The sequence below is a fragment of the Acomys minous genome, assembly GCF_964271855.1.
Source record: "Acomys minous genome assembly, chromosome: 14".
NCBI lineage: Eukaryota > Metazoa > Chordata > Mammalia > Rodentia > Muridae > Acomys > Acomys minous.
This window is the reverse complement of record NC_140496.1, coordinates 47,387,067-47,399,545: the sequence shown is the minus strand read 5'-3', so window position 1 is coordinate 47,399,545 and position 12,479 is coordinate 47,387,067. Positions and strand designations below refer to the sequence as shown.

At 41.5% G+C, this 12,479-nt stretch overlaps 1 protein-coding gene across 4 annotated transcripts in view; it reads left to right on the top strand.

Moving 5' to 3' along the window:
* Positions 1–12,479, top strand: part of OTUD4 (OTU deubiquitinase 4) — a 47,621-nt gene that overhangs the window by 23,328 nt on the left and 11,814 nt on the right. For all 4 annotated transcript variants that reach the window (XM_084756188.1, XM_084756185.1, XM_084756187.1 and 1 more), the window contains exons 11-14: positions 103–197; positions 2,776–2,876; positions 2,981–3,164; positions 11,626–11,788. In XM_084756188.1, the coding sequence (XP_084612314.1) occupies positions 103–197; positions 2,776–2,876; positions 2,981–3,164; positions 11,626–11,788 (543 nt within the window). The remainder of the gene's footprint in view (positions 1–102; positions 198–2,775; positions 2,877–2,980; positions 3,165–11,625; positions 11,789–12,479) is intronic.

Here is a 12,479-nt window from a genome sequence, read left to right as displayed (position 1 = left end):
CTGTTGTAACCCCCCTTTTTTTGTGCTTATTTTGTTTTTTTTCTGCTAAATGTTTACATTATCAAGTGTCTGATTTTTTTCCCCCCTTCTGGTGTTGAACAGGTTAGATTAGATCATAATGGAAAATTTTCTAATATGGACAGTCATGGGGTTCACTCTGAGAATGGACCAGTTTTGTCTGAAGACATGGGAAAAAAGTACGTATTCTTTGCTACCTCATAGATTTAACCTGTTAGAAATTTTCTAAATGCCTGTGTATTTATAAATGCAATAAAATGTATTACTTATGTGTAAAAACTTAAGTATGGTTAGATCTTTAGAAAAATTGTGAGGGATTGCAGAGTTGGCTTGCCTGCAAAGGGACTGATTGAAGCTGAGCATGGTAGTGCATGCAGGCAGATGTCCTGAGTTCAGGCCCAGCCTGGTACATAAAGGCTCAGGACAGCCAGCCAGGGCGACACAGACCCCATTTCACCCCCACCCAAAATCATAACAAACAAACAAAAAACCAGGAACTGAATTTGAATCTCCAACATCTACATAAAAGCCAGGCATGGCTGTATGTGCCTGCCATACCGGTGTTGGAATCAGAAATAGGTGGATCCCTGGTGCTCCCCTGGCCTGTATAAAACGGGCTTCAGGTTCATTGAGAGACTATGCCTTAAAAAATGTGGCAGAAGCACATGTAGTGCGTGCATGCGTGCACACACAGAAAAAGAAAAGTAGTGTGAGTAAATAGAATATTTTAGTCCTGGTATACTTTACAAAATGCTAGTTTTAACACCTACAGTTTAAAATACATTCTTTACAGAAACAGTTGGAAGTTGCTGAGATTATGAAGTGGGGACTTGGAGAGCAGGCACTGTATTTCTTTTTATTCTCTTAGTGCTGAGTTACCTGCAATCAGTTAACTATCGATGTGGTGTTGTATGTCTCAGACCCCACTACGCAGGAGGCAGCCCCAGGCAGATTTCTCAGGCTACCTGGTCTAAATAGTGAGTTCAAGCGAACTAGGGCTGCAGAGTGAGGCCTTGTTTCAAAAATGTCCGTACTGTTAGGTAGAATAGAAAGATACTGCTGACTTAGTGCCATGTCATTTTAGTGTCTCCCCCGCCCCCCTTTTTTTTGAGTTACTGCCACCTTTGCTAGGGGAAAATGTAATAACTCAGACCATAATACTTACTAAGAAAATGAATCTAAGTATGCATGACTGTATGACTGTAAGGTGTGTGGTGCACTGAATTATACTTTTAGAAACTCAAATTATTTCTTCTCTATTACTACTTTTGATTTTTTTTGAGGCAGAATTTATCAACGTTTCTCTGAGCTATCCTAATGCTCACTATGTAGACCAGGCTGGCCTCAGACTCAGAGAGCCTCTTGCCTCTGACTCCACAGTGCTGGGATTAGTTGTGCACACACCCAGCCCTTATGTAATAATTTTAACCAATTTTTGTATTTTGAGGTAACATCTCACTATGTGACAGTGGCTGCCTTGAAAGTGTCTATGTAGATCAGGTTGGCCTCACAGAAACAGACTCTGCCTCTGCCTGCTGGGTTAAGGGTGTGCTGTTTCAGCTTCCATTCATCCATCCATCCATCGATGATTGAGGCAGGTCTCACATAAACCTTGCTGCCTTAGAATTCACCGTGTACATCAAGCTGTATTCAAACTCACAAAAGTCCTGCCTCTGTCCCCCAAGTGCTGGGATTAAAGGTGTGTGCCGCCACACCTGCCTTTCTCCCTATCCTTTATAGAAAAAAAAATTGAATGTCAAGCCTGGACATTATACTGTGTTACATACTATATACATACTATATATACATACTATATACTATATTATACAAGTATGTCTAACAGTAAAATTCTTTTCTTGTTGCCTTTACTATAGTGCCATTAGATAGAAAAACAGCAAAAAAGCAATTGTTCCTTATATACTTAGATTATGTTTAAGGCCTTATATTATCCCATCTTTAAAGTTATGAAATATGATTTGGATTGCTAAATCCTTGTACTTCAGTTCTAATGCTTTATTTAAAACTTTTTTTAAAAAAATGGTGCTGGGGATTGAACCCAGTGCCATGCACATGTTAATAAGCAAGTGTTCATTGAATTACATCTATACGTACTTTTTCTCATTTGCTTTTAATGTAGGAACTAAAGGTGTGGTGCTACATGCCTTTAATCCAGCACTTGTGATACAGGGGCAGGAGCATCTGTCTACTCTCTAGAGTGAGTTTCAGGCTAGCCAAAGCTACAAAGTGAGACGCTGTCCCAGAAGGGGAAAAATAAAGAATTAAAGCTAGCCATTCTGTTTTTATTGAATTATTTATTTTGGTTTTTTGGAGACAAGGTTTCTCTGCAGCCCTGGCTGTCCTAGCATTCACTTTATAGAACAGTCTGGCCTCTGAACTCAAAGATTAAAGGTGTGTGTCAGCATGCCTGCTAAAAGTAAGCTGACAACAGAGCATCTATGCAAGATACTTGTTTTAGTGTTTTTGTAAAATGATTCTTTTAGATTTACTTATTGTATGAGTGTTTTGGCTGCATGTTAAGTGCAGTGCATGCATGTCTAGTGCCTGAGGAGGTCAGAAGAGGTCATTAGAGTCTCTGTGAGCCACCATGTGGTGCTGAGTTAGACCTAGGTCCTCTAGGACAACAGCCAGTGGTCTTAACCACTGAGCCATCCGTCTTTCCAATTGTGTCTTAGTGCGTGCTTTAGTTCTTACTGAGATTATGTGAAGTTACTAATAAACACTTTGTTTGTTTTGAAGACATATACCTAAGAACCTCAAGCCACCTCCCCCAGAAAGCTGGAACACGGTATCAGGAAAGAAAATGAAAAAGCCTAATTCTGGACAGAATTTCCATTCAGGTAAGTTCACATCAAAGTTTTTATTTCTTTAAGATTATGATGTTAGTACTTGGGAGGTTTTTTATGTCAGAGAAAATTGTGAGATCCTTTTCTGTTGTCCACAGATACTGATTACAGAGGGCCAAAGAATCTAAGCAAGCCGATAAAGGCCCCGTCTGCACTACCTCCTCGACTGCAGCATCCTTCAGGTGCAAGGCAGCATGGGTTCTCTAGTCATTCTTCAGGGCCCCAGTCTCAGAAACCCTCCAGTGAGCACAAGGCTCTCAGCAGGACACCCTCACAGATCAGGTATCTTCCTCAGCTGAAGAGAAGCAGAAGTCACGAGACACTTTGTTGCATGTGCTGTTTTTAGTTACAACTTCTTGTTCACAACGTAATGTTGAAAGTATTATTGACAGAACTCCCCAAAATACCAGAAAAAAATAAGCCTTTATTTTTAAATACTTGTTTCAATTGATGATAAACTTTCTGATAGCTCTGTCAGCCACTACAGCAAGCAGAACGCAATCTGCAGAAGGCGAGAAAGTAGTTTGATTTAAAATGACTCAAAAGCTGGTGTTGGTTGGTCACACTTTGAGAGTCTGACCCCAAGCAGTTTATTCTAGGCATAGTTAAGCAATTTGGTAAAAGATTTCCTCGTGATAAATAACTCAATCTTACAGGCACAATAAAACTTGAGAACTGACTACATCAAAATGCTTTGTAAAGTACATGCCACACTTCATAAAGATGGGTTCTGTACATTGACAAGCTCACAATGAGGGTTTGGGGAAGGATCCTGTTTGGTGTCAACCTCACAGATGGCACAGAGGTCACCAGGCTATTGACCACATCTGTTCCCATCCCTCCCTTTGAAAGGAAAGTCCTGTGCTTAACATTCCTCACCCCCTTAGTACTTATCTGTGATCACAAGGACCTCTGTGCTTTCTGCATCTAATTGTGGTTGTAATGGAGGCCATGGGTGAATACATTGCTTGCATGACTAGTCCAGCTGATACAGATATGTGTAACAGAGGAAGAATAGCCAACAGAGGACTCAGGACAGAGAACCAGGCCATCTCAAGCCACGATGGCCACTCAAAGGTCACTTGAGAGATTTTGTTGATCTCTTTATGCTGATCATTAATTTGACCATTGTATGAGAAAAAATTCTACATGTTAAAGCAACACATGCCAAGAAATTATTGCCAATCAAGATTATGCTTGAGCAACAAATAATCTGTAGTAGTATTTAGTATAACTATTTTAGAAAATTTATTAATGGAAGGGCTTCTGTCTACCCTCTCTGGCTCCCAAATAAAAGACACAGAGATTTATTAGACATGTAGTAAGCTTTAGGCTCAGTAATTGGGCAGATGTGATTTATATTAATCCTCTAAGTTAGTTTAGCTACTTCCCAGTTCCAAGTCCCAAGTTACTTGCTGATCTTGGTCCTGTCTTACATCTGCTCCATCAGGCCATGTCCTTTCTCTGCATCATCATCTTTTCTCTCCCTCCTCGTGGTCCCTACCTGAGACCCTTGAGCCCGGGTACCAAAGCCCTCTTCTGCCCAGCTACAGACTGTCTAGCTTTTTTATTAGCCAATCAGGTAGCTGGAGAGCAGACTTCATACAACATTGAACCAGATCTCAAAGCTCAGAATTTAGCATTTGTATACATAGAGCAGCAGACCGAACTCCAACATAGAACTTCCGCAGTTCACCCATCTCTTGATAAATTTCTGGTAATATTTTTACTGTAATATAGGTAGTTTTACTAGCTTGCAGGCCATTCTTGAGACCTTTTTTTGTATCCTATTCCTATTCCTGGGGCTGTTGTGCCTGCAGCCTTGACAGGATCCACTAGAAGGAAGGAAGCATCACACCTTCCTGGGAAAGCAAAGATTTACATAGCAAAATGGGTGAAATACGGTTTATCCCACAGAAACCTTTATAGCCCTCAGGAATAGATGGGTCCCTTCTTCTTGTTGACTACCATGTGTCAAATGAAGGCACAGGTTACTTTCTAAGCTATTGGCACCAGAGAGCTAGTCTAGGTGCAGTACATAAGGTGCTCTTTTCATCTTCATACAACTCTGAACAGTACATAATTATGCTAAAATCTATATTGCATTTGGATTGATCATTGGAGTAGTCTAACCAAAATAGCCCCTGTTCTTCTGACTGCATATTTGTATCCAGTAGTTTGTTTAGACAGCTGCTCCCTAAAGGGTAAAACAGTATTTAGCGCGACAAAATAGCACACAGTCGCTGGGTATAGTGGCACACGCCTTTAATCCCAGCACTCGGGAGGCAGAGGTAGGTGGAGCGCTGTGAGTTCGAGGCCAGCCTGGTCTACAAAGTGAGTCCAGGATAGCCAGAGCTAAACAGAGAAAAAAATCCGTAAGCATAATAGTATCACTTTTGGGTCAATAGTGTAGTGTCCTTGTTGTTTTCCCAAGCTGAGGCTTGATGAGTTAGGCACGTCATCACCTTACTCTTCTTGGGGCTTTTCTTGATGGGTTTGCCATCTGTCTTAAGATGCTTCATTTGCCAGCTTGTTTCTGGGATGTTGTCGTGGGTGGATGCATCAGACTGGGAGCCATCGGGGACTTCTGTCATTTTCTAGAAAGTAATCAGTCCGTTTCCAGTAGTTTCTAGATTTTTCCATTAACATACATTTTAGGCTGCATTTCCTTTAGGGCAATATAGTTTTGAGCAGGAGAAGAAGCATTGTAAAGTGAAAAAAAAAAGTGTGGCTACATTTAGCATAGTGTGCAGGACCATATTATAGCTTTTAGTTGTAATGGAATTGTAGAGAAGAAATGCATAAAGAACTATTTGCTGTCAAGTGCCATATGTGACACGGGGTGTTTTCCTGGGGTCGTGCTCTGCAGTTGACTAGCCGTGGCACTGGCATGTCAGTGCACTTCTACCACACTTGATAGCCCAGAAGGCCCCAGACACAGACAGCTCTAAGTCAGATGTCAAACTGACATGAGAACCACCCACTCCTAATTATTCATCGGAGCTTGGAACACTGCAAAATATGCCTTCAGTAGAGGGCAGGCGCTCGCGACTCTCAGTCTGATCAATCGTATTAGACCAATGGCAAACGCAGAACTGAAAACAAAACTACTTAATTAACAGCAGCCATTAGCCTCTAAAGATTTAAACCTAAGGCTATTTTTTGTAAGACTTGGGATCTTCAACCAGAGCAGTTTTCATTCTGAGCTTAAGAAGACTGTCCTAGGGAGTGAGAAGTTACCACGGACATCCTGAGGGAGAAGCATACATCCGGCTGGCACTGTGAACAGCACCAAAGCATAACCACAGAGAAGGCTGTGCTGGGAAGACTCTGCTTCCCACTGCATGGTGCACACTCTGATGTAAGAGAGTCTTAAGGCTGCACTAAAAATAGCTTTAGATGAGATAATCTTAGTCCTACTTGACTGCACTGCTGGTTTAATCCCTTCCAGCCTTGAAGGGAATTTGAGAAACTTGCAATTTTTGTTTGCGTTCCTTGGCCAGAAGAAATACTCTAAAACACTTTTTTTATTTCAATTTGTCCCTATCCAATTCGCCTCTTAAATCCTTCCCAATGCATTCATGTTGTTATTTTTAAATTTTTTTATGTTGTACAGAAATACAAAATTTAAAAGTAAAGTTGCAGTGATACAAAGGAATCTGAGTAGTGTTGGCTCACAGTGCCTGAAAAGCCTGAAGTGTAAAAGTCTCTAGTTTTGATGTAAACAACACTATAAAATTCCTTACTCTGCTAATGCTGTGAACACATCTTTGGAAGGGTATGTAATTTGACCAGGCCCCAGCAGGGGAAGCATCTATGGTCTCAGTAACAGGAAACTCACGCCATCTTTGGAATGGCCTTCTACCAGCAGCTGCTGAGGGTGGGTGGTGGGGTGGTTGAGGCAAATAAAGAGTAGCAACGAGACCACCTTTTTTAGGATTGATTTATTATGTATACAGTGTTCTGCCTGTATATTCACTGGCAGGCCAGAAGAGGGCACCAGATCTCATTATAGATGGTTATGAGCTGCCATGTGGTTGCTGGGAATTGAACTCAGGACCTTTGGAAGAGCAGACAGTGCCATTAACTTCTGAGCCATCTCTCCAGCGCCCCCTCCCCCCAGCACCGTCCCCCCCAACCAGGTGCTTCTTTATACAGTTTTCACAGAACAAAAACAGACTAATTATCTGAATGGTACAGATTATGTGCTTGATTTTTCATTACATGTCCAGGGTTCAGTCACAATTAGGAAATGCAAACAGAACAGATTTTATTTTTATTATCTGCTCTATAATTCAAATTTAAAGAATCTAAAGAGTGTATGTTTGAAAGCATATACATCTATTATATGGCTGACTGATTTTAGGTTGTTGGCAGTTTAAAGACACTCCAGACAAACAGAAAATATCTAAACTGGTCTTATTATGAATAGCAAATATTAATGCCTTACAACTTTTACTGTTTGTCTAAAAGCCAGAAACGTTTATATTAGTCCATCGTAACAGGGGTGTACCCTGTATGACCCCCTTCTTTAAACTACACTTCCAGAGAGCCCTAAGCTATTATAAGAGAGTCCTGAAATCTGTAACCCATTCTCCTGGCCAGTCAGGGTTTGTCAGTTGTCTCTACTTACCCTGCAGCAGTTAGGCTGTTTGAGTTGGCTCAGGAGCAGACACCCCAAGAAGATTCCTGGATTACTGGCCTTATCTAGCTATGTGCTTACCTGTGCTTAATGGTCTCCGGGGCATAAGAAAGACTTCTAAATAGGGCCAGATAAAGTTAATTTTAGGATTTTCCAGAAAAACTCAAACATAATTTTCTCAGCTAAGTCTTTGTCTTTAGGTCCCTTATGTCTTGCTTGTGAGCGTTCTCTTTTTTGAGAATATAGCCTTACCTTGGGTTAAAGATACATTTAGGACAGCTGGGTGGATCTTTAGGCTGATTTAACAATGCTATGTCAGTTTCTTAAGAGTTGTTATTAGAGTGTACCAGAAACTAGTCATCTTAAAGCAACAGTTATTCCCTGACTGTTCTGAAGTTAATCACAGTTAAGATGAATTTATTGCCACTCCCAGTGTTGTAAGGCTTTATGTGAGAATCTGTTCCTTGGTTCCATCCTGGTTTTGCCTGTGTTTTTTGAGTCCCTTGCTTATAGGTGACACATTCTGTTCTCCATGTGCGTCTTTGTGCTCTTCTTCAAGAACACCAGGTAGACTGTGTTAGGTCCCCACCCTGTTCCTGTTGGTCTCGTCTGTTTGATGATGTCTTAACAGACCCTTGTTCCAAACTGTATATGCACATATTCTGAGGGTTGTGTGTCTGAGCATATCCTTTGGAGAGAAGAGTTTTCAATCCATAACATGTGCTAATTATTCTGTCTATCTGTCTTCCTTTCATCCTTTCATCCATCCATCTATCCATCCATCCAATCTACCTCCAGTATTAATTAGAGTGGCTTATAGGCTGTGGTGCACGGAGTCAAACAGTGGCTATTTACCAACAGAAGATTCAAGGTTCTAGTAGCTGTTCAGTCCGTGAGGCCGGATGTCTCATCTGATCATTAGTATATGCAGGGATCCCAATGAATTAGGTTCTAATGCCAGTAAAAAGAGTGGGTTTGCCAGTTAGAGGGGGAGAGCAGGCAGGCGCAGAGCACGCTTGCTTTCCTTTACAGCCTTTACCTAGGCTGCTAGCAGAAGGATGGTCTGTCTGCTGAGTTTTTCCTCGTCAAAAGAACTGGATTAAAGGTGTTTCTTTCTGCTGCAGAGATCTGGATTTAATAAAGAAAAATCCCTCACAGGTATGCCTAGCCAGTTGGATTTTAGTTAATTTAAGATGTAGTCACGTTGACAACCAAGAGTAGCTATCACAAATCCAGCCCTTGACACACAGTCATATCTCTTTATGTTATACTTAGTTGTTTTCCAATTGAATACTAATTGGTCATAATTGCACCTAATAAGATATAACTATCTTGTGTACCAGTGCAAGTACATTATATATTTAAATTGGTCATTATTCTAACAGTCTCTCATACAACCAAATGAATTATAAATTTTGAATAAGTGGCAGTGTCTCTTGGGGAATATAATTGTATCTCAAACTTAAATATAACCACGATAGTATCTTAATTGAAGTTATATTACATAATAAAGAAATCGAGGAAAGAAGACTTTCTTAACAAATTATCACAGAAACATTCATGTCAGTTATAATCCTTGTTTCTGCACCTGGTCATGGGGCCTTAGCTGGTGTGGACAGCTGTGTCCTCTGCTGCCCATCCTGATGTCTTCTAGCTTCAGCAAGCACTTAGCTGCTTTAGCTCTCTCTCCTAGAGGAGTGGCTCATACCTCCATTCTTGATGGGCTTGTCTCCTTTGTCATCCTGCCTGGATGAGGTTGGCACTAACCACTGGTCACTGGTGGTAGCACTGAGAATGCCCTAAAGGATCTCCTGCACACAGACATAATTTTACCTCCATTGTGGAGAAGCAGTCTAGTTGTGCCGTGGTAATCTGTACTAATCACCCCTCCTAACACTGTTCTTCCTGTCTTAAGCTGTTGGCTTAAGAGCAGTAGAAGCCCAAAGTGGCCAAGGGGAAGTAGCGTCTAGTTCAGTGGAATGTTTGCTCCGTGTCCTGGCAGGTGTGCTTCCCCCACTCCTCTCCAGAACCAAAACTTCTAGGCCACGAGAACTTAAGGTCGCAGGGACAGGAAACAAATATTTTCCTAGTGGGTCACTAGGGGTGATGGTGAGTGGAACCATTCCCCTTTTCACCCCTTGTTTCCTGGACTTGTGGAGCCTGGCTGTGGAAGAAACCGTACCATGTATTTGAGGCATATACTGCCTAGGAGAACTCTGCCCCAGCCCTTGGGCTGCTGCCACGTAATTAGCACTGTAACCGTGTCTTGAAAAGGCCATTGCATCTTTCATGCTAGCTGCTTCATAATGGTTGGGAACATGGTAAGACCAGTGGAGTCCATGACTACGGGCCCATTTTTGAACTTCTGGCTGTGAGATGAGTTCTGAGGTTAGAAATAATACTGTGTGCAATGCCATGAACAGTGGGTAAGGCGATCTCTAAGTCCATGGATGATGGGTTTTGGACATTCAGGAAAGGCATATCTATAACCAGAATAAGTATCTATTCCAGTAAGGACAAAACGTTACGCTTTTCACAGAGAAAGTGGTTCATTGTTGTCAACCTGCCACCGGGTCATTGGTCACACTGGGGAAATGTGCCATATCTGGGGCTCAGTGTTGGTCTATGCTGTTGGCAGATCTGACGCTTAGCAGCAGCTGTAGCCAGGGTAACGGTAGCCTTGGTGAGCGGCAGTCCATGCTGTCTAGCTCACAAATAAACCCCATCTCTGTCACCATGGCCACTTTGTTCATGGGCCCATTGGGCAATGACAGTGATGTCTAGGCAGAGAGCAGGCCATCCTGTCCGTGTGATTACTCCTCAGCTGAAGTTGGTTGGAATTTTCCAGATGCCTGACAGTTTGCGAAATCCTCTTCAGAGTCTTTTACCCCACTGGTGTTGAGAAGAGCTGGTCTGAGGGCCTGAGGGTCATTTGTTTGCCCCTTGGATTTAATACCTAAGCTAGGCTACCTGAGGACATTAGTGGCTTTTATTTCAGAGTTAAAATAGTGGTACCAAAGTAGTCCAGGATTTTGTAAGATTATATTTATTTGTGCTTTGACAGCTTTTCTTCCCTTTAAGTTTTGAATTTTAATTTTGATTTCTTGCTTATACAGCTGAAAGAAATGAGAGAAATAGTAGTCATACTGCTATTCAAACAATGTTCGTTTTTATTTCGTTGATGTGAGTGTTTTACCCGTGTGTGTGTGTGTGTCCGTGTGTCTGTGTGTCTGTGTGCCTAGTGCCTGAGGAGGCCAGACGAGAAGACATTGTATTTCCTGGACCTAGAGTTACGGTGGTTGTGAGCTGGCATGTGAGTACTAGGAATCAAATCCTGGGTCCTTTGCCTTGTAGTCAGGGATCTTAACTGCTAAGCTACCTCTCCAGTACTTGATACTGCTTTTAATGGCTGCATGCTGTATATAGATCTTAGAGTTGTGACTAAATACATTATTGACTCTTACAGTTTCTCTTTGAGCAGAGTTACATTGAGGCAGCAATGGAAGCCAATCATCCAGCCGTGCATATCTCATTGTTCCCTGTTTCTTTCTCACAGTACAGGGAGGATGGTCTTTGTCTCACGTGGCCATTATTCTTAGAACAGAAAGTCAGAATGCTTTCCCTTTTTTTCCTTTACATTTTAATTAATTGACATTAGCTTGTGTGCGGGTGTGCATGTGGAATCAGAAAAAAAACATGGCTGTCCTTCACCCATGTGACTTCTGGGGATTGAACTCAGATGCTCAGGTTTGGTGGCAAGCCGTAAGCCATTTATTTGGTGATCTATCTTTTCCTTTCTTTTGAGTAAATTTTTTGATAATATTAGAACGTGGCATAAAAAATATGTATAGTGCTTGTTTTTCTGCTCTGGGGAGGGGTGTTCTGTATCATGTAGAAGGAAGTGAGTTGTATATTACTTGGATTTTATTTTGTGCCATTGTAAGTTTTATCTTAACTTTGTAAAGTAGCTTTGAATGCTGTATATTTTCTTGTTTGCCAGCTGTCTTAAGTTATAAAGTGTTAGCTTGTTTTGTACTGCAGAATAGATTATTGTATTTGTGTTCTCCATATATTTTCTTGAAAGACTGCTTTATTTGACAGAAAACCTGATCGTGAAAGACCTGAGGAATTTGATCACATGAGTCGTGAATCTTACTATTTTGGCCTCTCCCCAGAAGAGCGTAGAGAGAAGCAAGCTGTTGAAGAGTCTCGGTTACTGTATGAGATTCAGAACCGGGATGAGCAAGCTTTTCCGGCCCTTTCTGTACGTATGTGGAGGTTTTAAAGGTCAATGTTTAGAAGTCTTTCTTGCTGTGCGGTGGTGCCAGCATGCTGAGGCAGAGGCAGGCCGGTCACTATGAGCTCGAGGCCAGCCTGGTCTATACAGCGAGTCCAGGACAGCCAAGGCTACACAGAGAAACCCTGTCTCGGAAAAAAGAAAAGAATAGAAATAAATAAATAGAAGTCTTTCTTAATGTAGCTTTTCTTTTTTCTTTTTCTTTTTCTTTTTTTTTTTTTTTGAGACATTTCTCTGTGTAGCTTTGTGTGTCTCCTAAAGCTCACTCTGTAGACCAGGCTGGCTCGAATTCACAGAGATTGCCTGCCTCTGCCTTCTGAGTGCTAGGATTAAAGGTGTGCCTATTACTGCCCAGCAAACTTAAGTTTTTAAATTGAAAATATTTTAAATAGTACATAGACTTTGGGATGATGGTTTGTGCTTGTAATCCCAGCTGCTTGAGAATTAGAGAGTCCTTGAACTCAAGGCCATCTTGACAATATAGTGAGATTCTGTGCCAGAAGAAAAGGGAGGAAGGGAGGGAAAGTAAAAGTAGAACATGTAGTTAATCCTGGGTCCAGAGAGATTAGTGAACAACCAAAACAGCTGCTTATAGTTAAACAAGCGAGTTGATTCCTTCACCTAACTGCTGAGTGTTTCCTTTGAGACTGAGAGACTT